The sequence below is a fragment of the Bos javanicus genome, chromosome 2 (genome assembly GCF_032452875.1).
Source record: "Bos javanicus breed banteng chromosome 2, ARS-OSU_banteng_1.0, whole genome shotgun sequence".
Taxonomy (NCBI): domain Eukaryota; kingdom Metazoa; phylum Chordata; class Mammalia; order Artiodactyla; family Bovidae; genus Bos; species Bos javanicus.
In genome coordinates this window covers 19473220-19500247 of record NC_083869.1, presented here as the reverse complement: position 1 = coordinate 19500247, position 27028 = coordinate 19473220, and the positions used below count along the sequence as shown (strand labels likewise).

Below are 27028 nucleotides of genomic sequence, written 5' to 3'. Positions count from 1 at the left end.
TTTGAGAAAATAATTTCATTTAGGGATTTGACTTGGGATGGAAGGTGGATGAGCTTTCTGCTGTTATTTTGCTCTTACTGATGACTAGGCCCTATATTAATATGTATAATCCTTATATCCATCTCTTGTAGCAGAAATTTTAAAGCAGAATAAGTATATTGCTTCTTACTGGCCATAATTACCTTGTAAAAAGTTCTGCTAATCTTCTCATCCATTTTTCTCTTCAGATTCCATAAAAGGAGTATATGGAATGTTTTATTTTTCAAAAAATTACCTCATATATGAACTTTTAGTTCTTAGATGTGATCTTTTTCCTTTTCAGGGAGTATCTGAGGGAAAAGTGCTTTAATTTTGTGATAGGAAGGAGGTTAACATACACAGGAAGCAAATAATCTGTTTGAGTAGCGTGAATGTGAACGTGAAGTCGCTCAGTCGTGTCTGACTCTTTGCGACCCCATGGACTGTAGCCTACCAGGCTCCTCTGTCCATGGGATTTTCCAGGCAATAGTACTGGAGTGGATTGCCATTTCCTTCTCCAAGGGATCTTCCCAACCCAGGGATCGAACCCGGGTCTCCTGCATCGTAGACAGACGCTTTACCATCTGAGCCGCCAGGGAAGTTGTTTGAGTAGTGTATTGGTGCCTAAATCAAAATTTTGTTCTGTTGACTCTTTCAGTATAAGAAGTTCTTGGGAAGTTTCCAAGAAGTTTGTTTCCCAACATGTTGTCATTTCACTGAGGTCTTTGTTAAACTCTAATGTAAATTTCCATTGGGTAATAAAGTTCTAATTTTTCTTTGCATGAAAGCAAGTTTTGAGACAGTAAGGCAATTTGAGACAATGTGGTATTCCCCACAGTGGAGGTGGGTTTCTCATCTTGTAGTTTGAATATCTACGTACCATGTATGTGTGTATGCTGTGTAGATATTTAAACTGCAAAATGTATAAAATTATTTAAAAATGAAAAGTTAATGATACAAAATAGTTTTAGGATAGTGATTTAATGTGTTCATGAGTGAATAAATGAAGAAGTTTATTGCACTTTAGACCCTTGTATTGCAATATTACCCAGATTTTTTTCATGTTCGCATTAATTTATTTTTCCTTTTTTCAACAGCATGTCATGATGATGTAGTTAAGATTGTGAATCTAGCGTGCAAATATAACCTTTGTATCATACCAATTGGTGGTAGGTATTGTGCCTTTTAAATTTTAATGTGATGTAAAGTTGTTCTATCTTAAATATTTTTGTATTAAAGTATTCTTATAGTTATGATATGGTTATCCTGAAAAATTGGCTTATGCTGCTCATTTCTGTTCTCAGTAGATCTACCTAAACTGTTTGAGATATGATTTACCCTAGTTCATGGCTTCTTTCCCATATGGATTCTAATTGAAGCTCTGACTTACTGCCTAAATAGGAAAATGTACCTTCTTTAAGTAATTACTTTCTAACCTTTATCTTAATGGAGAGAATATTATTTTTTCAAAGACTAACTGTACCCAACATAAATCTTTGAGGAGGGATATGCATATGTAAAAGATCAACCAGTATAGTGATGACCAAATGAATAGTATCTTTTAATACTGAAAATTAACATTATTTTACATTTTAAAGCAAATTTAATCTCTTTTGATCATTCATCAACCATATTGTTTTAACAACTTCCACAAGCCAAAGGAGATTGCCTTCACTGACTGAATTGGCATTCAGTTCAGTTCAGTTCAGTCGCTCAGTTGTGTCTGACTCTTTGCGACCCCATGAATCTCAGCACGCCACGCCTCCCTGTCCATCACCAACTCCCAGAGTTCACTCAGACTCACGTTCATCGAGTCGGTGATGCCATCCAGCCATTAATGGAATAGAAATGGGACCCCTACACGTCATAAGTTCCAGACACCTTTTTCTGCTGATACTTCCTGTTGAATTCATGAACAAAAGGCATTACAGAGCCATTTTTAATGAAATAGTTTTCTGATTTCAAATGACTTTGACAAGAAATAGTGGTCACTGGTCATAGCCATGTTCTTAATATTATCATACCTTGAAAAGTTAAGCTGAACCTTGGAGGTAAGCACCCCCTATAATTCTTCCCTTGTGTCAAGGTGACTTCCATGTGTATTCTGTCCAAAACATATGAAAGTACCTATTAAAATATATTCTGCTATATGATTATACAGATCTGGTTAAGAATTGAGAATACTATATTGTTCTATACTGTTATCAAGAAAGCATTTTTCCTTTGACAACAAATGTTAAGGAATATATTCTAATTTATTGAGGTCTTTTTGTATGGAAATATAAGATAGTATTTTAAATGATAAGTGAATCTCATAAATATGATAGAAAGAAGATAATGGTGTGTCTAGTTGTATAGGATGGGTATTTTTTTCTTTTATGCTGTCTCTCCACAGTAATCATTAGCTTAGAACTTCTCTAATTATGTTTTTGGAGTTCCACAAATTGTTAGGGGCTTCACTTGAGTGTGCCCAAGGCATGGAGCCATGTCCCCTTGCTTTCAGCTCCATATTTCTTCATTTTGGCACGCACCATAAAATAAAGGTGAGTTTACTTTTAGTGTGTTAGTATTTGCCAATTACATTTTGCAAAGTAGAAATAGGTATTTTTCCTAGTGGGCCTATCTGTATACTTTGTATTAGGGATTTGCCCTAGATATGTAACTAAAAAATAATGTTTAAGCATAGTTATTGTCTTCTATTTTGGCAGGAGGGACAAGTGTTTCGTATGGCCTGATGTGTCCTGCAGATGAGACAAGAACAATTATTTCTTTAGACACTTCACAAATGGTATATGATAACATAAGATGTGTTTGAAGATAGTGTTTGGTTTTAAAAGTTTTCTTTATGGCTCAATCTTAGTTGTTTTTAAAAAGGTATATTGTCCATTTTGTTTAAAATTCTTTTCATCATTTTATCTTTGTTTTCAGATCTCTAAAAGCTAAGTTCACTCTTACTTAGTAATATACCTTGATGAATTCTACCAAATTAACTGATAATTTGAGAAGCATGGATTGAAATTGTGATACAATAGATGACCTGCTTTGTATTATTAAAAAAAAGTAATATTAGTTAATGTTAATTTGAGTCATCAAAACTTACTTGTTTCCCAAATTTTTACTAATGCTATTGCACTTTGCTTTTGGAAGAACAGAGGGGCTAATTAATTTTAAGATTAACTTAAAATTAGTAAAGTGAAGTGAAGTGACGTCTCTCAGTCGTGTCCGACTCTTTGCAACCCCACAGACTGTAGCCTACCAGGCTCTTCTGTCCATGGGATTTTCCAGGCAAGGATACTGGAGTGGGTTGCCATTTAAAGGAACTATTAATTTTAGGATTATTGTTTGAAATTTTGGTTCATTATGGTCTAAGAGTTGGCCCTTATGCTACTTTAAAGTTTTAGTTTGGGTATGAACTTGATCTTCATACAGTCAACAGTACTCCTGCTTCTATAATCCTTTATTATAATAAAAACTTTAATATTTATGATTTTGTTGAAATTTTTAAGCATCAAAGTTGAGAGAATAATATTTCTAGTCTCTAAATAATTATTTACATTTGTCATATTGACTTTATCTTTTTTCCTCTACTATTTTTAAAGCAAATCCTGATGGCATACTACTTTACACCAAATGTTTCTGTGTATTTCTTTTAAAAAAGACATTTTCTTACTATGTTATCACTTCTGACAAAATTAAAAGTAAGTCCTTATGTCATTTAGTATCCAGTCCACATTTGTTTTCCAGTTATCTCAAAACTGTCTTTATTTTATAGTTCATTGTATGAATAGGCATTCAGACAAGGCCCACGTTAGCTTTTGGTGGTTTCTTTTAGTCTCCTTTAATTTGAAACCGTCTTCCTCCTTTTATGAGTGTCTATGTTTTAAACCAACTCCTGTGCAGTATACTGCCTATGTCACTAACTCTGTGATGTTGTGTAGTCAGGGACAAGTGGAGCTTTCTAGTATGGGTACTACTACTTAATTTCTATCTTGTCACTTGCTGCTTAGAGTTAGGAAGTTGTATTTCCTGAGAAAGTGTCTGTTCATGGAGATGAGACTTCTTTCTTCTTTTGCAACAGAATCGTATCCTCTGGGTTGATGAAAACAATCTGACAGCTCATGTAGAGGCTGGCATAACAGGACAAGAATTGGAAAGACAGGTATGTTATTTAAGATTTTCAAAACTGCTGTGTGTCCCCTCTGTTAAAAAAGTACCTTTCACAGTATATTCACTGAGATTTTTCAGTTTCTGCTGTGAGTCAGGTATCAAACTGGATGCTGTGAACTCCATAGTGAATAAGACACCCATCTCTTACCCTTGGAAAGCTTATATTATGACAGAAAATTAGGTAAAAAGACAATATAACTCAATAGTTCAGTTCAGATCAGTCCCTCAGTCATGTCCGACTCTTTGCTACCCCATGAATTGCAGCATGCCAGGCCTCCCCGTCCATCACCAACTCCCAGAGTTCACCCAGACTCATGTCCATTGAGTCGGTGATGCCATCCAGCCATCTCATCTTCTGTCATCCCCTTCCCCTCCTGTCCCCAATCCCTCCCAGCGTCAGAGTCTTTTCCGATGAGTCAACTCTTCGCATGAGGTAACCAAAGTACTAGAGTTTCAGCTTTAGCATCATTCCTTCCAAACAACACCCAGGTCTGATCTTCTTTAGGATGGACTGGTTGGATCTCCTTGCAGTCCAAGGGACTCTCAAGAGTCTTCTCCAACACCACAGTTCAAAAGCATCAGTTCTTCGGCGCTCAGCTTTCTTCACAGTCCAGCTCTCACATCCATACATGACCACTGGAAAAACCATAGCCTTGACTAGATGGACCTTTGTTGGCAAAGCAATGTCTCTGGTTTTCAATATGCTATCTAGGTTGGTCATAACTTTCCTTCCAAGGAGTAAGCGTCTTTTAATTTCATGGCTGCAGTCACCATCCGCTGTGATTTTGGAGCCCCAAAAAATAAAGTCTGCCACTGTTTCCACTGTTTCCCCATCTATTTGCCGTGAAGTGATGGGACCAGATGCCATGATCTTCGTTTTCTGAATGTTGAGCTTTAAGCCAACTTTTTCACTCTCCACGTTCACTTTCATCAAGAGGCTTTTGAGTTCCTCTTCACTTTCTGCCATAAGGGTGGTGTCATCTGCATATCTGAGGTTATTGATATTTCTCCTGGCAATCTTGATTCCAGCTTGTGCTTCTTCCAGCCCAGCGTTTCTCATGATGTACTCTGCATAGAAGTTAAATAAGCAGGGTGGCAATATACAGCCTTGACATACTGTTTTTCCTATTTGGAACCAGTCTGTTGTTCCATGTCCAGTTTTAACTGTTAAGGCTCATCAAATGATGTTCAAAAGGGAGTTGAAGACGGTATCATAGAGAGCTTGGCATTTAAAATGAAACTTCAGGATAAATCAGAGTGAAAAGGAAATATGGGGGTGGAGAGAACAATCCAGTCAGAGGAAGCAGCATGTGTGGAAGGTTTATAGGCAGCTGTTGCTTGAGGGGATCTGCAGGTAGCTGAGTACGGCTGAGATGTAGGCTGTGTATATTGGAGAATACATATTCTTGGTGTTTGTATTCTGGATGAGTATACATATAGTTGGGCTTCCCTTGTGGTTCTGCTGGTAAAGAATCTGCCTACAATGCAGGATTCCTGGGTTTGATCCCTGGGTTGGGAAGATCCCCTGGAGAAGGGAAAGGCTACCCACTCTAGTATTCTGGCCTGGAGAATTCCATGGACTATACAGTCCATGGGGTCGCAAAGAGTTGGACACGACTGAGTGACTTTCACTTTCTATCGTACATTTAGTAGTGGTAGAGGATGAAGCAGGTCAATACAAAGAGGTTAGATCATAAAGTTTGAACTTTACCTTTGTACTTAGATAGTTCTTGTATGCTACTGTGTGGAGGATGGATGGACACATAAAGGCAGATAAAGTGGCTGCTGCAATAATTTGGGCAAGGGCTGATAGTGACTTGAAATAAAGTAGTAAAAATGGAGCAAAATAGAGTACGTTGGACATAGAATTTTCAGAAATTAATAAATTTGATCAATTGGTTGGTTTTGCTAGTCATTGAAATTTTCAGTGAATAATTTTACTGAAAACCGCTTAGTTATGTCATGAATGAGTGAAACTCTTAGAGCCCTTAAATACTTTTGGGATCCTAATGAATTTTAGGAAACTTGAGGTTTTCTTCATGGAGTCTAAGCAGGTCATTATTAAAATGTATTGGTTCCTTCAGCCCTTTAAAATCTGGTCAAGATAATTGTAACTCAGCTTTTGCAAACAAAATTAAAAAGTCCAATTTGCTAATGATGAACTGAATGTTTTGTTCAGTTTGGAATACAGAGACCCCCTCCTTCCTGTCTTTTAACAGAACATGGAGATGTGACATGCTTGTTGAACTTCTCTTTATTATCTTTTTCCTTATTTCATAGTAAAGAGTTGAAGGCAGTTGGTGTGTGTGTGTGTGTGTGTGTGTGTGCATGTGCTCAGTCATGTTTGACTCTTTGCGACACTATCGACTGTAGCCTGCCAGGCTCCTCTGACCATGGGATTATCCCAGTAAGAATACTGGAGTGGGTTGTCCAGTGATCAATTATGGACGAAAGGCTTTGAAAAAAATTATTAAACTTTTATTTTTCTTTTTTTTAATTTAATGCACTAAGGTACAGAGAACTAGATAAAATTGAATGTATTCATTGAGGCATTAAAGATCTTCAGTAAGTCAAGGTTTTATAAATTCAAGGTAATTAGATTTGTTAATTATTATACTTTATAATTAACTTCATGGGTTGAATAATAGCATTTAATGAAAAAACCTGTAAAAAGACCTGTTTCGTTTTCTGTTGCTCTGAGAGGCATTATCAACACAGCAGTTTTGTTTTTTTTTTTATAACAAAGTCTGGCCTTTCATGTCTATAATTTTATATCCTTTATTTCAGCATTTGATGTAGTATTTTAACCTTTCCAAGATTTTTTGTAAAGGTTAGAATTAAAATTCAAGGAACATATTTCCTTGAAATTTAAATGACATTTTACTAGACTAGGAACTTTTAATATTTTACTTACTAGTTCATTTCCTTAAATGCCAACATAGAACATTTCTTTTTGCCTCTGGTAGACTTTAAAATAGTTTCTACAGCTGTATTGATCCTAGTTCAGGTTCTTCCTCACTTATGCTTCTGTATCCTTCAGTTTCTTCTTCAGCTGAGGTAACTGACTTAAAATTTGCTGCTTTTTCATTCTAAAAGTTTTTAAATGACACAAATATAGTAGTTGGGTAGCATAGATTTTCATCTTTTTAACTTGTAAATTACATTGATTTTAATATGTGTGAAATTTAAGGGAGGTCACTAAATGTCGTTATGGGTTTTGGGAATTTGTTTCTACATTTATTAATTCTTTGGCTACTTAATTTTACTAGTTAGTAGTCTGGGGATATATGACTTAGGATTTTCCCCACCTCTGATGCATTTCTCTATGCCTCAGTTTCTTTATCTATAAAATGGAAATAATGATTCCTGTTTCATAAAGTTTTTGTTGAGATGAAATAAATTAATAAAGTGCTTAGAACTTTTATTTATTTCACTAATTTTTACTGAGTACTGTTTGCTTCATTCAGTTCATTCAAGGATAGCTGATTTTAAATATTCCTTCTATATGCCAGACTCCAATATTTGTATCATCTCAGACTTCTTTCTTGAATTCTAGACTTGCGTATCCACTTGCTTAGTTGATATCTCCACTTGTATATGTAATAGACATTTTAAACTCAATATTTTAAAAATTGAATTTCAGTTTTCCCTCCACAATTTGTTTATTCTGTAGCCTTCTCAATCCCAGTTGGTGATAGTTCAATTCTTTGGGCAGCTTGAGCTAAAATCTTGAGTCATTTTCTTTTATTTTGTTTTATAATAGTTTCATTGAGATATAATTGTCACACAGTAAATTGCAGTCATTTAAAATGTGCAACTTGATAAGGTTTGGTATATGACTACAAGCATGAAACCGTTCCTGCAATCAAGATGTAGAACACATTCACCAGCCAACCCCAAAAGTTTCCTTTTGACCTCTTTATATTTCTCTCCATCTCATCTTTACTATATCCCTGTCAGTCTCTGATATGCTTTTTGTTACTGTAGGTTTGTTTAAATATCCTATAATTTTATTAAAATCAAAGCACATATCCTGTTTTTTTACAGGGGTGGGGTGTAAAAACCTCAATAAAACTGTTTAAATTTTTTAAAGTAAATAAAGGCATACAGATTGGAAAGGAAGAAGTAAAATTGTCTTTATTCACAAAGGACATGATCATCTATGTAGTAAATCTAATGGGAGCTAAAACTTTTAGAACTAGTTAGTAAATTTAGTAAGATTGCTAGATATAAAAGCTATACACACAAATCAGTTTTATTTCTGTATACTAATAAAAAATCAGAAATTGAAAACTTTTAAAATACCACTTATATTATAAAATACATATATAATACTTAAGGGAAAATCTATTAAAAATATGAAATACTGGGACTTCTCTGGTGGTCCAATGGTTAAAACTCCATGCTCCCAACACAGGGAGCTGGGATTCGATCCCTGGTCACACAAGTAGATTCCACATGCTGCAGTGAAGATTGAAGACCAGGCATGATGCAGCTAAGACCCAGAGCAGTCAAATAAATATATTAAACATTTTTTAAAAGATATGAAATACTTGAACACTAAAAACCGCAAGACCCAGCTGAGAGAAATAAACAGACCTAAAATAAACCTAAAGCTATACCATATTCATGGGTCAGAAGATTCAGTATTATTATTGGTTCTCCCCAAATTGATGTATAGAATTGATGCAATCCCCATCAAAATCCCGAGACTTTTTTTTTTTTTTAAGAAATTGATAAGGTGATTATAAATTCCATATGAAAATACAAAGAACCTAGAACAAAAAATAGAGTGTTTTATATTAGTAGTGGATTTTGGATTTTGTCAGATGCTTTTTTTATGTCTTGAGGTGGAAGATGAGGTGATTTGAGGCCTTTCTTTTTTTTTAATATAATTTAAAAATTTTATTTATTTATTTTTGACTGTGCTGGGTCTTTGTTGCTTTGCATGAGCTTTCTCTAGTTAATGGCAAGCAGGGCTACTGTTTGTTGGGGTGTGCCAGCTTCTCACTGTGGTGGCTTTTCCTGTTGCGGAGCAAAGGCTCCAGGTGTGTGGGCTTCAGTTGTTTCAGCACACAGGCCCAGTAGCTGCAGCTCACCGGCCCTAGAGCATAGCGAACTTAAGTAGTTGCAGCACGTGGGTTTTGTAGTCGTGACTCGGTTCTGAAGCATGGGCTTAGTAGTTGTGGCGGTTGGGCTTAATTGCCTCATGGCACATAGACTCTTCCCAGACTAGAGATGGAACCTGTGTCCCTGCATTGGCAGGCAGCTTCTTACCCACGGTGCCGCCAGAGAAGTCTGAGGCCTTTCTTCTTAATATAGGTTTTCAGTAATATAAATTTCTCCCAACTACTGCTTTAGTGGTATTCCACAGATTTTGATATGTTTTCTCATTTTCATTCATTTCAAAATATTTTTTACTGCCCTTTTGATTTTTTCTTTGACCCATAGGTACTCCCGTGTTGTTGTTTAGTTTCCAGTTATCGGGGGATTTTTTTTCAAACATCTTTCTGTTACTGATTTCTCTGTTAATTCTCTTGTGTTCAGAAAACATTCTTTATATGACTTAAAGCATATCAAATTAATTGATACTTGTTTTATGGCCTACAACATGGTCTACCTTGTAAATATTCCATGAACACTTGAAAATAATTTGTCTTTTGCTGCTGTTGGTTGGAGTAGTCTTTAAAGTCAAATTGATTTATAGTGTTGTTTAGGTCTTCTGTATTAAAAATTTTTTCTTTTGACTACTTGTTATATCAGGTATTGACAAGGAAATGATAACTTCCAGTTATTATTGCAGATCTATTTTTTCTTGCAGTTCTATCAGTTTCACTTCATATATTTTAAAGCTTTGTTATTGGGAGAATAAATGCTTGGGATCCTTATAGCTTTTTGACTAGTGAACAGTTTTGTTGTTATGAAATTACTTGAAATTACTTTCCTTCTTTCTGATGGTATTTTTTGCTCTGAAGTCTACTTTATCTGATGTTAAAACAGCCATTCCAGTTTTCACTGTTGTTGGCATGGTATATATTTTTCCTTTTTCCATTTTTAAACTTTTTACTAATATATCTTTATATATATCTTTATATATATATATATTTTATATATATCTTTACTTACTATATCTTTATATTTAAAGTGCTTTTCTTGTAAGTAGCTAACAGTTGGTTTTTCCTTTTTATCTAACCTGACAGTCTCTATCTTTTAATTGCAGTGGTTAGACCATTTACTGTCATTGTGGTTTATTGATATGCTTCAGTGTAAGTCTGTCATCTTGCCATTTGTTTTTTATCTTACCTACGTGTTTTTTCTCCTTTTCCACTTTTTACTGCCTTTTTTCGGATTGAATTTTGTATAATGATACCATTTTATCTTTTTTGTTATTTTAAGGATTGTTTCAGGTTTTATAGTATATATCTTTAACTTAAAACAGTCCACTTTAAGGTGGTAATATAATACTTAGAGTTTAGCATAAAACACATAGAATATTATGTTTCTTATCTCTATGCCTTTGTCACATGTTCTACTTTAATAATTTTTACTGAAATATTAAGTCATCACCTATTTAAACAATAAGAAAGCATCTTTTATATTTACCCATCTAGTTACCCTTCGTTGTTTTGTATTTTGTTGCTTAGTCACATCCAACTCTTGCAACCCCATGGACTGTAGCCTGTCAGGCTCCTCTTTCCATGGGTTTTCCCAGGCAACTCATTGGAGTTAGTTGCCATTTCCTTTTCCAAGGGATCTTCTCAATCCAGGGATCGAATCCATATCTGCTTCATTGGCAGGCGGGTTCTTTACCACTGAGCCACCAGGGAAGTCCCTAGTTCCCCTCTGTGATGCCTTTTATTCAATCTGGTGATTCTTTCTTTCTGCTTGAAGAACTTGTTGTAAATATTTATATCTTTAGTGTGGGTCTGCTGTTGATGAATTTTTCTACATTTGTCTGAAAATATCTTTGTTTCATTTTTTTTAAACACCCTATATTTTTAGAGCAATTTTAGGTTTAAAACAAAATTGAGAGGGAGGTACAGAGATTTCCTATATGCCTGTGTCCCTGTGCATGCCTAGCCTCCCCCAATATCAACATCACTCACAAGAATGGTAGATTTCTTTTTTTTGAAATCTCAGAATTTATTCATGTTGTAATTGGAAGTTTGTACCTTTTGACCACTATTGTCACATTTCCCCCACCCTGTCATCCCATGATAACTACCAGTCTATGCTCTGTTTCTTTGAGTTCAGCTTTTTTAGATTCCCCATATAAATGATACAGTGACATCCTACATTGGCACATCATAATTACAGAAAGTCCTTAGTTTATTTTAGGGTTCGCTCATGGTGCTGTCCATTTGTGGGTTTGGACAGATGTTTAAATAATTGTTGAGTACCCATCATTATAATATCACTCAGTATTTTCACTGCCCTACATTCTCTGTACTCTCCCTATTTATTTTCCATCCCCAACCCCTCACCTCTGGCAACCATTGATCTTTTTTTTTTTTTTAATATTTATTTGCTTAATTCTTTGGCTGTGTCGGGGCTTAGCTGTAGCATGTGGGATGTTCAGTACTCATTTGTTACAGCCTTGTGGCTTCTTTAGTTGCGGCATGTGAACTCTTGGATGCAGCACCTGGGATTAGTTCCCTGACCAAGAATCAAACCCAACGCCCCCTGCGTTGGGAGCCCAGAGTCTTAGTCCCTGAACCACCAGGGAAGTCATCCACTGATTTTCTTATTTCCTTAGTTTTGCCTTTTCCAGAATGTCGTACAGTTGGAATCATAGAATATGTGGCCTTTTCAGATTGGCTTCTTTCACTTAGTAATATATGTTTCCTCCATGTCTTTTCATGGCTTGATAGCTTTTTTCTTCTCAGCACTAAATAATATTCAGTTATTTGAATGTTCCATAGTTTATCCATTCACCTACTGAAAGATATCTTGATTGCTTCCAAGTTTTGGCACTTAGGAATAAAGCTGCTTTAAACATTTGTGTGCAGGTTTTTATGAGGACATAAGTTTTCAACTCCTTTGACTAAATAGATGAAGTATGATTGCTAGAGTATATTTAGTTTTGTAAGAAATTGTCAGTCTTCTAAAGTAGCTGTACCATTTGCAGTCCCACCAGTACTGAGAGTTTCTGCTGTCACATATCCTCTCCATCATCTGGTATTGTCAGCATTCTGATTTGGGGCCATTCATTTGAAGTTGTAGTGGTATCTTGTTGTTTTAATTGGTATTTCTCTGATGACATATGATGTGGAACATCTTTTCATATGATTATTTGCTATTTTCAGTGAAATGTCTGTTCAGATCTTCGGTCTATTGTTTAATTGGATTTTTTCTTGTTTAGTTTCAAGAGTTCTGTGTGTGTGTGTGTATTTGTTACCTTCAGAAAAGTTGAAAGACAGTAGTCTTTTGAGAGTAAATAATATGGAGTAGGAAATGGTATCCCACTCCAGTGTTCTTGTGTAAAAAGTTCCAGGTAAGAGGAGACTGACAGGCTACAGTCTGTGGGGTCACATAGGGTCAAGACATGACTGAGCACAGCACAGTATGAATATAGATTGTTGGGATATGAATAAAGATTGTTGGGGAGTTAGGGAAGTATATTGGTCTGATAATCTTGATTTTAACATTCAGTTTTGTATTTAAGCTACTTATTTACGAGTGGTTATTTACCTCTTAAAATTAAATTAACATATTAAATGTTTAGTGAAAAATTCTATTATTTAATAATGTCTTTTTAAATCTTGTTTTCTAGCAACAGAATTAGACATGATAAATAATTTGCATTGCTTATCTGCAGAAGCTAACAAATTATATTTAGCCTACTCGACTTTCAAAATTTGGATTATAACTTGCATACGATACTTAAATACACAGTTATAAACACAACTGACATATTCTACATCTCTGCATGGCTTACTTGAAAAATAGAAACAGTTGCTTAATTGGATGACTATCAAAATGGTCAACACAGATTGATGGGCTTGAGTGCAGTAGACAGTGGGTATGCAGATGGTGGTGTCTGTAGCGTTCGACATGAGATGGCTGAGCCTTTAAAATGATTTTAGTGGAATGGCTTTGGTGTTGTTGCAGTAAAGGGCATCCATTCAACCTCAGGTGCTGTGCAGATGGCAAAGCCAAGCTAATATAGAAAAATGAGAAACAAGTGACTATTTAATGTACAGGAATGCATGATCTGCATCACAAATAAATGATGGTATTACATGCAGGAAACCTAGCCAGATGGCTGTACATTAAAACACATGACTCCTTGAGAGATTTAAGTACAGGCAATTTGCTCAGATTTTCTGCAGGCCTGCTGCAGATTATATTAGGATAGGGAAAATAAGAGATTAAGTGCTTTATTTATTGAAAGTGTTCAGGTGAAGTCGGCACTTATTTAGGTATAATCTGAGGTCTATAAGAATTTAAATTGTCTCTTTGTTGGAATAAAAAATAAGAAGGGTAGTTGTCTTTTAAATGAAAGATTGTAAGGAGTATGATTGCCTGGTGAGCCTGTGGAAAATACAACTGCCTCTTGGTTCATAGTTTTCAGTTTTGCGAAGTTTTCCACTAGGCAAAAGCTAAAAATATTTTTGGACAAGTATGATAAAATGTTTCTTTATCTATTTAGGTTTTAATGAGTCTAGATAGCAAAGACATATGGAAATTCTAATGTGAAAAGAATTAATGTGTTGAGTGCTGTGCAAAATGGGGCCATTTTCACTGGTAAAATATTACATTTTTGTTTTTCAGCTTAAAGAAAGTGGTTATTGTACAGGTCATGAACCAGATTCCCTGGAATTCAGCACTGTGGGAGGATGGGTATCTACTCGAGCGTCAGGCATGAAGAAGAATATCTATGGCAATATTGAGGACTTGGTAAATTTTTTCTCATTACTATATAATAATTGATTGGTCAATAGAGATTATTATAAAGTTGTTAAGCTGTTAAGAATTGAGTTGAAGAGTCCCCTCAAAAGTATACCCCTTTTGATTATAATAACATTGACTATGCATTATAATCCAAACAGTTGAAAGACACAACTGTGGTCATTTAAGAATGCTTCTTTTTGAGTGAATGATATCTAAGCTTTGTAGATGTTTTATCTGACTTATAAATACATATAAATTTTATTTTTCAAGACTTAGAGCCTGAGTCTTCAACTCTACCAAGATTTTAGTCTATTTAGTTAGGTGGTCTGTCGTTACTATTCTTTGGCCTTATGAGATATTTATTTTACTGAAAAAAAGTTTCTGTGTAGAATTAAAGAACCCAGTGGAAAATGTTCTAGTTAGTGTAATGTTTTTTGTACACATCACTTTTTTTTTCACTGACCTGGTGTTATTACTCTTGAGAGTGTGTGATAGGCATCCTGGCTAGGCATTCAGTATCATTTGTTCCATTTGTAGTTTTTACAGTGATTAATTGTGTGACCTTGTGCAAATTGTTTCACCTTTCTAAACTTCAATTTCCTATGGTATAAAATAGAATGATGTTATTTGTTGTGTAGAATTGCTATGAGGAATAAAGGACATAAAATGAAAACTCTTAGTGGAATCCCTGGTATGTAATAGGTACTTCATTCATGTTAGTTCCCTTTGTCATCAATATTTTGATAACAATTTGAAAGATAATTTTTGAGACTATTAATGTGGTGTTCCTAACATTATTCTTAGAGCTGTTTAGCTTTGTTTTTCAACTCTAGCATTACAATATTTTTATCATGTCTTTGTTGATAGAAATATCAAATTATATTATATTATATTATAATATTATATTGATAAAATATATTGGTTCTTTGTAGTTAACACCCAACAATTTAAGACTTTGTCTATATAATGAACACTTTAAAAATATTTACATTATCTTTTTTTAATTGAAGATATTTTAGAAATCACATTTTTCATTTTGTAGTTAAGATAACAAATTCAGGTTCAGAGGACAGAATTTGATCCTTTTGCTATTGAATTATTAAAAGCTTTATCAAAGTTAAGCATATTTGATAGACTGCTACCTTTAGTACTGCTAAAGCATGTAATTTGTTTTAATCCTTTTTACAGTTACTTAAGGGCCACAAATTATAAGTACACATCTTAATATACTTATTTGCATGTTTATATCTAGTTTTAATTATAAAAAAGCATCATACTGTGTTTAATCAGCTCTTTAAACTATGTTATCAATACATTACCATGTATATGAGCATAGATTTGTATCATTAGTTTTAAAAACTGCATATAATTCTCTTTCATTGATAATTTGTGATTTAGTAAAGTAATTCCCTATAAAAAGTATTTAAAGTTATTTTTTATTTAAAAATTATGGAAATAAATAAAGGGAAAAATATCCTTTGTAGTAATTTCTTTAGCATACATCTTTGATCATTTTCTTTGGGTAAGTTCCCAGAGTTTGAATTGTTGGATCAAGCATGTTTTTATGTCTTTGGACCCTTATAGCCAAGTTGCTCTTTAGAAATCTTGTGCCATTTGACAATCTTACTAGCACTATGAGAATGTTTATTTTACTAGACCTTTTATTTATGTTTTTGTCATATAATTTTATATTTCTTTGTTAGTAAATGTAAACTTTTAAAATGTCCTATTGGCAATTTTTCTTTTTATTGTGTAAATAGTTTATTTACATCCTTTGTTCATTTCCTTCAACAATACATACTCTATTTTTATTTATCACATCCTAACAATGTGTTGGGTTTTACCTAACCATTTCTGAGTCAGATCTGAGGAACATATTTTGATTGACTCTCTCCCGACAATGATTTTCTCACATGTGTGAGACATATCTCACACATATCTCTCCTCCTCTTTTTAACTCAGTCACATCTCCCTCTTCATCCCAATTTTGGTATGATCAGAATTAATACTTCATTCTTTTCTACTGAGTGGATAAAGTAGATAAGTTGAAGGTGGGAATAAGACAAGAATAAATCTTTTCTTAGAATGCTAAGCATGTAAATAATGCTTGACATGCATAATGGTGCTTCATAAATGTTAAATGAGTGAAAGAATGAACCCATTAAAATATGATCATTGCATATTTTTCCTGTTCTTTAGTTCTTTACCACATGGACAACCCTAGAGTAACTTTGGTTTAAAGAAATTGTTTTTCAATTTTAAGACTGTGAATATTCCTAGACCAATAACAATCTTAGAATATTTTTTCCCTCTTTTAAAGTTACATAAAATTTATTTTTAGTCTAATAATTACTAAAAGATATTAGAATTCTGAAGGGAATCACCATTTGTCACTTAAACCAATATTTTAAAAATAGTGTTTTATATAAATATATAGGGTGTGTGTACCCACACAAACAACATTCACTGACAGACATCTAGAATTTACATCATGCATTGTATTAAACAGGTGGTTCATATAAAAATGGTAACACCTAGAGGTATAATAGAAAAAAGCTGTCAAGGACCTCGAATGTCAACAGGCCCTGATATCCATCACTTCATCATGGGATCTGAAGGTAAATATAACTGCAAATTTATTATGAAAAAATACAGGTTAGTGATTCAACTTTGTAAAAATTTGTGATATTGTGATATCAGATTTTTGAAAGAAAGACATGTTTTGTATATTTAAAGAAAGGTGTTTTTTTAAGTTTTATTACTTTAATTTAGTACTTCATAAATTTTTATTATGAGAACATCTTATTAAACTTTCTCCTGCATTTTGCTTTTTTATGGTTTTAGAACCAGCTTAGTCCTTTTGGTGTTATTTTATTTTTCTTTTAGAAATATATTTTAGAAATATATTTTCTTTTAGAAATATATTTTTCTTTTTGAATCAGTTTTAGCAGGAGTAGTTGTTAGGGTTTAAAATGGTTTGCTATAATATTTTATGGTGTGATATTTTCTAATCTCTGAATTATCAAGAAGAAAGGATTAATAAAGTATTATCTTATTGTCTTTTGTCTTTCTATAATTTTATCTTTTGTTATTTGCTACTTGGTGTTTTAAGAAGTGGAATTTAAAATTCTCATCTCTTCAAACTTCTTAGTCTTTTATTTTTTTTGCTTAAGTCATGTCCTTTGCTTGGTTACTTAATACTGGGTAGGTTAGAATATAGTTTTTCATTTTATGCAAAACATTTAATTTCTGTATCTATCAGAAAAAACCAAAAACTAACCTTCCTTCTGGTTTGCAAACTGTTATGTAGGCACTGAATTTTATGGGTAAGGTGAAGTTAGGCATATTTTTCAGTTCTTAGGATGGTAGAGGGGGATAGTTATCCTTTAAATTTAGAGAAATAAAGTGTTTCTGTATTACCAGAGGAACTCATTAGTAATGTCAGAAGGTAGTACAAGTTGTCAAAAAGATTTTCAAAACATATAGCTATATTCATGGATAAAAGAGCACTTATAATAAGGGTTTTTAGGGCATAATTCTAACTTCTGATGGTAGCATCAAGGAAAAAATTACAAATTATGTGTCTTAGTAATATACTGAAAGTCACCTATTAAGTTATGATGACCAATGGTAATAGCCTAGATATTTTTCATGATAATTAGTGACAAACTTTTGTCAAGGTATTTCACCAATTTACTCTTACTCTTTTTCTAGCAAACAGGTCAGTGTACTGTTAGATGGAAAAACAGAACTGCAGTTTTGACGAGAAAAACAAAATGTTAAATTCCTTTAAAATAATAGAGTTCTCTAAAAAGTATAATTTTTGGAACTTCTCATATTAATGCATCATCTAAGAGTTAACTGAAAAAAATACAACTTTCTCCCATTAAATGTCAAATTGAATAATAGGTATTAAAACTGATAATTATTAGTTTTACTGTTGGTATATAGATAGTTGGAGTCAACCCTATAAATTATCTTTTCAAGTAACCACATCAGACATTTTTTTCTTCCATCAATTAGCATTTTAAAAATTCTGATTGCTAGGTACTGTGCTGGAACACTCAAGGACACAAGTAATAATTGACCATTATTGATAGAATAAGATAAATTCTATGATAGACATAAACAGAAGAGAAATACAGACAAAGGTCATATAGATGGGAGCTTAGGCAGATTTCCTTTGAGGGGTTGTGCCTAAAATGGTCCTTCAAGAGTGATAAGGAGGAAATAATTCTAGACAGTTGCAGGAATAGGTGGGGAGGGAGTTGCCCTGCAGAGAGAACTGCATGTGAGCAGATTTACAAGTGAGAAAGTGCTGTGTCTGCCTTGTGAAGGTGCCAGGTTTTCAGTACAACTGGAACATAAGATTTAATTTTAGGGTGGAGTGGACTGTAGATTAGGGTGGAGTGGTAAGGATTACAGGGCGATTACAAGAGATAATCTGGTCTTTTATCCCTTTTAAAATAGTTTGAACTTTATCCAAAACACTGGGCTGCCTCGTACCTCAATAGTAAATTATTATATGAATTTAAGGAGAGCAAACTTATAATAAACTGTATATCTTTGCTTACTTTTTAAAAAGCATATGTACTAGGGTACATTACTGTATTTAAATGAGATTTTATTATAAAGATCCATGCAGAATGCCATACTGATTTAAGAGCATGAACTGTGAAATCTTTCAGACTTGGATTTTAGTCCTGGTTTCACCACTTATATTTTTGTGACTGTGTAAATTAGGTGATTCTCTGTGCCCAATGTCCTCAGCTGTAAAATGGGGATAATAAAAGTATCTGTATTCATAAGCCTTTTGGGAGGGTCAGATGAGATTATGCCACACAGTTTATAAGCAGATAGTAAGTACTCAGAAAATGTTAAATTTATTACTATTGTGGCTCTTCATTATTTTTGCATCAGTGATCTTTGTAAGTATATTTGTGGTCCCTGGTCACCATTTCTGTATGTATGTGAATATAGAGTCATCTTACTATAGGCCAGGAGACAGCTTGATTGAGAAGGTAAACTTCTGTGAAATCATATTCTTTAACAGTACTGTGCTTTCTGCTATTTTGAACTATCTCATAACCTCCTGCCTTAAATTTGAATCATACACTTTTCCTTGAGCTTTAGAAAGTATTTTCTTTTGCTGTAGTTAAATCATTTGATGACAGCCTTGAAAACATTATGTTTGTGTTAGTTGCTCAGTTGTATCCGACTCTTTGCGACCCCATGGACTGTGGCCCGCCAGGCTCCTCTGTCCATGGAATTCTCCAAGCAGGAATTCTGGATTGGGTTGTCATTCCCTTCTCCAGATCTTCCCAACCCAGGGATCAAACCCGGTCTCCTACACTGCAGGCAGATTCTTTACAGTCCGAGCCATGAGGGAAGTCATCTGATGACAACCTTGAAAGTATTACTGTTATAAAAAACCTATTTCCCCCTATCCTACTAAGTTCCACATGTGACTAACAAAGTTAAGTTTAATGTTTTTGTCTTGTTTTGTGTTATGAATTTTTCATAATTATTTTTTGGATAAGCAGCTTCCTCCCATTTTATACATTATATAAATTGATCAATATAATTAAAAATATAATAAAGCATTTGAAATGTTTTTTATTCTTTTCCTATATATGGAATTTACTAGTAATTTATAATGACTTGCTCTTTTATTTGAAAAATGGCTTAAAAGCACATTTTTATTTTTTAACTCATTGCCCACCCTTGTTTTAGTCTTTGCTCTAAAATGAAATGGATGAAATACTTACTGTTGGTTCTTCTGTGTCACTTTACTTCATCTTTTGGTTAAATAAAGCTCATCTTTTAGTAGATTTCCTCAGGAAAGGCACATTTGTATATCCCATGAGTTCTGGAATCTTAACTATTTTCTGTGGCCTTGATACTTGCATGACAGCTTGAGTGACTTTCATGGGTCACACATTCTTTCCTTGTTTAAATACTATACCACTGTTGCTTTGGTTTTCTGTGCTGTTTTGAGGAATCTGATGCCAATTCTCTTGCCTTTTTGCCTAGAGGCACTGAGAGTGGTGGTGGTGGTGTTGTTTTTCATTAAAGTTTATGTTACTTTTGCTCTGGTATCCAAGGGACCCTTTCTGTGTGTATATGCTGGTCTTCTTTTATTTCTGTAAAGGTTTTTGGGGGACTGTAGTGTTGAGTAGTAGGATTTGGGAGCACATTTCCCCCTTCCCTGCAGTGTTTTGATTTTTCTTTTGCAGGGATACCAATTATATGTTTGTCTGAGTTTCTTTGCTTGTTTGCCATTTCAGCCATGATTTTGCAAACTTCTCCCCTCAACTTCTTTCTTAATATCATTTTCATTCACTTGGTTATTTTCTTGCTTTTCTTCAATGCCCTCTATTAAGTTTTCATTTGAGTCTATTGTTTTTCCTCCTTGTAACCTAGTCTTCATTTTTGTTGTTCTGTTTCTTCCCTGAGTTTGGTCATCTTTTATTTCATTTCTTCTTGTTTTTTGTCCATTTATGTTTTTAGTGTTTATATTTCTAATTCAAGTGTTTTTTTTATATCCTCAAATGTTTATTTGACAATATTGAATTGAGTTTGAAAAGTTGTGTTACGGTTTTCTCCAGGATTGTTGTTTGTTTTGTTGGTGGGGGGGGGGTGGTGGGGGGGTGGGGGGGGTGCGGCGGCAATCTCATCAGTGGAAAAGCTTTTATTTGCATTTTCTGACCTTTCGTAGTAGTTTTGTTTGGGTTTGGTTTGCTTTTTCTCTGTTCCTGTTTATTGCCTGGAAAGCCCCCTACTTTGAGTGTTCTGTTCTGTCACTTATACTCTCTTTTGTGCTGTTTGCTTCAGGAATGGTGGTGTTTTTAGCCATGACATATCTTGTTTTTTATTTCTTTCAGATCTTTAATTTTTCTCCTAATTTTAGTCTTTCCCTTCACTACCTTGTCTCCAAGGAGTACTACACTACTTTCAGTTGATGCTTCTTTGAAAATACTTCCCCTGCTTCTCCAAGGGTATCATTTCTGGTTCCATCTTCACACCCCTCCAGGGTTATGGAGAGCCAGGGTTATAGATTAGATCACCAAGATTTATATAGTATTCGGGTTTATTGTTGCACTTTTTCTTTCTGGGGTTGATTTTGTGTCTGCCTCCTTTAAGTCCTCTGCTGCTTTTATTCTTTCTCAAGGAGTCTTAACGAGTCTTTCTTAAAGAGTCTTTCTTGAGTCTTCTAACCCTCCTCAACCACCACTCCTCACCCCTTACTCACTTTCTACTTGTAGCAGCTGGAAGATTGTAAAAGGTCTGTTGGAATTTTTACTTTTTATCTATACTTAGGAATAATTTGAAGATTATAGTATATTTTGTCTCCTTTTAATACTAAAGTATCTGTCCTGTGTGGTTTTCTTTGTTTTCCTTATTGATTTTCATGTTGAGCGTGGGGAGGAGTAGATTGAGAATCAAATGACTACCATTTTTCTCAGTCCTGAAGTCATCTGAAGGTATATTTTCAAATTATGAAAGATTTTATTTACTTCAAGCAAATACTTGCATTTTTATTAGATAGTAGTTGAAGCTTTCAGTTTTCTTAACATTATGTTTGAAACTGTAAAACAGGAAATTCTTAAATTTACAGCAGCATACTTTTATTGAAAAAGAAAAGTGAATGACATCTATGATGTCACTTAGCTATGGAGTTGTTTACAATTATATAAAATGGGTATAAAATATTACTATAATGTGCAAATAATCAAGTGATAGATAATCTTAAGTAGTTTTATATCATTCCACTGACATAAAATTCCCAGAGCAAAAGAATCAATAAATAATAAAGCTCAATAAAATAATCAGTAAGCCTAACAGAAATGAGCCTTTTGATGAAGTGAATTTAGATGTAAACTGTTTTAATTGGATTAATTTGAATATAGATCTGTGTGGAAGAACTGCCCTGAGTCAGAGTGCATTGGGGACTTGGATGGAGTTTCCTTTTAAAGTGGGGACCCCTTCAACCCCTACCTCCTGCTGCAGAACTCATAGCTAAATAGTTGCACAGACATGCCTTGGTCATTTCATTAATCTTGCAACAGTGCAAAGTCTCATTTTACTAATTTTTATTTTTTAATCTTACTTAGTGTTACAGTGGGTTTTACTGCTTTAGAGTACCTACTATACATATGAGGCAATACAGCTACAGAAATTTAGGGCATGGTCACTGCTTACCTAATACCTAGAATTTTGATGTAAAATTAGAATTTTAAAGTTTGCTAATGTTTTGTATGTGTGTGTGTAAACTTTTTGAGCATGTACATAACTCCTTGTTTAAAAAGATGACTCTGAAGTTTCCTTTGTTTTATTGAGATAGAATTTACACACTTCACCCATCTAAATTTTACAAAATTTACCCATTTAAAATGTATCCCTTAGAAGGGATAGTTCCTAGGGTTAGTGTTTGAGATTTTTTTCTGAGCTTAGGAGAGGTTCTTCCCACTGTTCCCCCTGGTTTTACTGAACAATAATTGACATGTATCACTGCATAAGTTTAAAGTGTACAGCATGATGGTTTGATTTACATGTATTGTGAAATGATTACCATAGTAGGTTTAGTTAACATCCATCATCTCATATAGATACAACAAAAAGAAAAGGAAAAAGAAAACTTGTCCTTGTAATAACTCTGGATCTACTTTCCAAACAACTTTCCTGTATATCATACAGCAGTGTTAACTGTGGTCCTTATGTTGTACATTACATTCCTGATACTTATTTATCTTATAACTGAAACTTTATACCTTTTGACCACTTCAATTCTTTCTTCCCCTGCCCTCGGTAACCATAAATCTGATGTCTTTTCTATAAGTTTGCTGTATGTTTATTGTTTATTTTTATTAGATTCCACATGCAAGTGAGATCATATCTATTTTTAATTCAGGTATTAAACAGGCCAATCTTGCAGAGCTGTTGTGATTTACAAATCAAAATAGGTTTGTATTTGCTGTCTGAGTAGGAAATCATTTGTATGTGTGACAAGCATAATGTTGTATAATATAGTTTACTTTTTGTGGATTCATAGTAGTTTTTAACCTTGTATTATGTATTGATATTTTAGGTATATTATAAATTTATTGGAATCATTGTTTCTTGTGATATTTTTAACATTTCTAGTGTTATAATTAAGTTCTACAATTTCAGATTTCCCTTTTGTTCTTTGTTTCATGATTCTCAGAGAATTTACTTAATATTATTAGAAATAATTTATATCATTTGTACATTAGAAAGCACTGATTTGAAAAGCTTGGCTTTTTGAATACATTATTTTTAACCATGGTTATTCAAATATTTTAGCATAGATGTTTAAATCATATAGTTATATTTAACTTGTTTTTTTCCTCTCTGATTTGTCCTCCACTCCTCTGTGTGATAAAGAAAAGGACATATGTTTCATTAATGGTCCTCTTGTGCTAGCTATTTATGATAACTGATAACTTTTTTGTCTCTGAAATATTTGGGGTTTTTGTTCGTTTGTTTCTTTTTAGGACATCTGAATACTGTCTTTGTCTTTTCTTTTTATGAATTCTTAGGGAAAAAAGGCAAAGTGTGATAGTCTAACTTCTTCTGTCATCTTAAATGACATAGAAAATGTCATCTTAAATTCTCATAGAAAATTAGGTTCTTTTTGCCCCAGTAAATTGTCATAATAAAAATAGGCTCAAATATCAAAATATACCTTTGTTTGAATGCATATGAGGTATGCAAACCTGTTGCTTTCAAGATTTTTAAAAAAATTTTAACAGGTTTTATACTTTAAAAACTATTTTAAATTGACCTTCTTGGAGAAAGGTTGCCTTAAAATGTTTTAAAATATTTATACATAACTAAGAAAAATGTATTCCAAAGACCTCTTTTAAGAAATTATAAAATTTGCTTAGTTGTTTTCCTAGGAAGACTTGAGTAGCCATTATTCCCCATATAGAATAGATTAAATAGATTTAAATATGAGTAATAGAATAAATTATTAGAAAAAATAGATAAAATAATTTTAAATATGATTTAGAAAATTGGCATGTGATATATTGGATATTCCCCCTTCTTTTTCAGGAACTCTTGGTGTGATAACAGAAGCTACAATAAAAATCAGACCAATTCCTGAATACCAAAAGTATGGCTCAGTAGCTTTCCCTAATTTTGAACAAGGAGTAGCCTGTTTAAGAGAAATTGCAAAACAGGTAAAAACAAAAACAAAACCCCACCCATATATTATATTTTAAAAATTCTATTGCATAATTGATTTTGCTATGTCACATATAATCTTCATATTTAGTTGTGTTATATTTGTGGTTTTTACCCAGTTCTATATGGAAAGGTAATGTTGTAAAATCATTCCTTTCAGTTGCTATTTCTTTCCGTAATTATACACCTATTTCTTGATTTAAAGAATGCTATTTGATTTTAAGCCAAGGTAAGGTATGTACCTGGGTTGACCGCTTCAAATGATTCTGCCTTTTATTGAATGTTTTCTCAGGTTATTTTTGGGTAAGATATTTTGTGATTAATTGAAGTAATGTTGCATTTTTCTTAAATTAAGATATTTATTGAAATTAAAATAAATGGCTGAATATCAATAGCCCCCAAAAATAGAAATTAAATATATGTAATCAAACTTCATCAGTTCTTAGAATGTACTGCTACTAGGCCTTACTTGTTTATAATATTACCTAAGCTGTGTCTTAAGTAACATAGTATAGTATATAGGAATATAACATATTTAGATATAAGCTAAGAAGAATTCCCACTTTCTCCTTTTTTGAAAAAAGGAATATATTGTCAAGGAATATATTGTTTTGAGTAAATGATGCCAAGTAATCTTATTTCTGTGTTTAGTTATATGTATTATTTTGGAAATTCTTGCATTTCTTTAGATATTTGGTCAATGGTTTGAGCTATAATGATTTGTGAAAAAATTTTATTTCAACATTTCCTAGCAGGGAGAAGGTCCAGCCTCTTCTTGCTTTCTCTGAACTCATAGAATTCTTTAATACTTCCCGTCAGCTATACCCACTTGAATTTTGAGTGCAAGGGAGCTCTCTTATGTGTGTGAGAAAGAGATATATATAGGTCAGCTTCCTGGTATCCAGAATAGGATGGAGGGAGGATCTGATGAGGAAAAGGAGTGGTATCTGGCAAGTGCTCCATATTCATTGTGGACTTCATAAGGTACTGGACCTTACCTTCCTATCATCCCAAGAGAACCAAACCACTATTAATGTTTTAAAGAAATAAAATAAGTTAAAAAAATGTTATATTTCCCCACATATTTACCATTGCCAGTGTTCTTTTTCCATTCACTCAATCTTGTCTTCTGAGACAGTCGTTCTTAGAATTTCCCACTTTAAAAAGTCCAACTGTGTGATCACCTAATCTAACAGTTGACAAGGGTAATTTTTATAATCCCTGGTAGCTTCAGTTGCTTGTCGTTGGATTTCTTCTTCTCTCCTCAAGATTTAGCCATAGGCTGCTTGATGTTGGTTGTCTTACCCTTAGGTGAAGGGAGAGTTTTAAAAGAAGCGTGTGTAGTCTTGGAGTGAACATTCTTGAACTCGTAGTGGGTTACTTTGGTGATGTTAACGCAGAGGTGAATGTTGTTGAAATGCTTACATAAGAGCTCCTAATTCATTCAGACTTCAAGGATATTATGTTATGGTCAGAGAGCTAAAATATATAAGTATTATGCTATGTTTACTAAAATAATGAGATGGCAATAATATTTATTATAAGTGAAATTATCGAGTAGAGGAGTGGAAATAAGTTTAAGAATAAATATTTGAGCACGGAGCAGTAAAGTTCTGTGTTCTGATAACTTGTTGCTAAAACCTTCCATCACTTACAGGCCAAGGCCATCTTTAAATTTAAGATACCCCAGGTATTAAGAAGCAAAAGAAGTGCTTGAAGAGCCTTATGGTTTTTTTGCTTGTGAATTCATACCTAGAAGAATGGGAAACTAGGGGGTTTTTGTTATTCTTTATTTTTAAGAAAATAACCATAAATTCACCATTTAAAATCAAAATAAAATAAAATGTTTTCCATAAATAGATTGTATTTTCTGATTAATTTCAAATCTTCCTTAGTGAGATTTTTTTTTTATTCTAATGTTTTTACTTTGTACTGTAGTTTATTCTTTGCGTTAAGTACTTTAATTTATATTGACTTTTCATCTTACTCAAGCTTGACTATATCCCCTCCAAGAAGAGCTTTATTATTAAAGATACAGTCTATATTGTCTCTCTCATTCAGATTTTCAGTGATATGTTTTTAACTGGCCATTGTTGCCTGTTGCCTCCATTTTTTTTTTGGTAAGGTAACTATGGATGCCAAATTAGATTTTTAAAAATAATTATAGAATTTATGAAATTAGTCAAATTTGTTTGTATTTTCAATAAAAGATTTTAATGAGGTTACACTCTATGTTGGCCAGCTCCACCCCTCACAATGTCTCCACTCTGCAGAACACAGATTTAGTAGACTTATCTTCGGAATAGAAGTAGATGTATTTTATGCTTGAGTGCTCTATTGCTTTTCCATATTACAAATACTTAAATGTAATTCTGTCTTAGGTTTCATTAATGAGAAATGGTGTACAAATTTGTCAAAATCCTGAACTTTTAATTTCACTAAAATTGGAAGTTAATTAAACATAAATAGTTGGTGGAATTTGATGCAGTTTTTGTTACAATTTAATATATTCCTGATAGAAAGTAACAGATAAAAGCCACTTGGGCTAATAAAAGGCAGGTGGTGAGGTTTTTCTTCATCATTGAGTAAGTCAATAAAAATTGCTCTTTAAAAAAAAAAATTGCTTGGGTATTCACAATATGACCATAATCTAAATTCACTATAGAAAACTATATTGGAGGTATTTCTCTCTCCCTCTCCCTCTCCCTCTCTCTCTCTCTCTCTCTCTCTCTCGGGATAA

General features: G+C 33.4%; 1 protein-coding gene across 7 annotated transcripts in view; it reads left to right on the top strand.

The window, feature by feature from the left end:
- AGPS (alkylglycerone phosphate synthase) overlaps nucleotides 1–27028 on the top strand; it is a 134168-nt gene that overhangs the window by 46469 nt on the left and 60671 nt on the right. For all 7 annotated transcript variants that reach the window (XR_009739801.1, XR_009739797.1, XR_009739807.1 and 4 more), the window contains 6 exons: nucleotides 1116–1187; nucleotides 2727–2806; nucleotides 4097–4177; nucleotides 13960–14085; nucleotides 16589–16697; nucleotides 24157–24284. Coding sequence is in view for 4 of the 7 variants with exons in the window: in XM_061434399.1 (XP_061290383.1) it covers nucleotides 1116–1187; nucleotides 2727–2806; nucleotides 4097–4177; nucleotides 13960–14085; nucleotides 16589–16697; nucleotides 24157–24284 (596 nt within the window). In the remaining 3 variants the exon portion in view is untranslated. The remainder of the gene's footprint in view (nucleotides 1–1115; nucleotides 1188–2726; nucleotides 2807–4096; nucleotides 4178–13959; nucleotides 14086–16588; nucleotides 16698–24156; nucleotides 24285–27028) is intronic.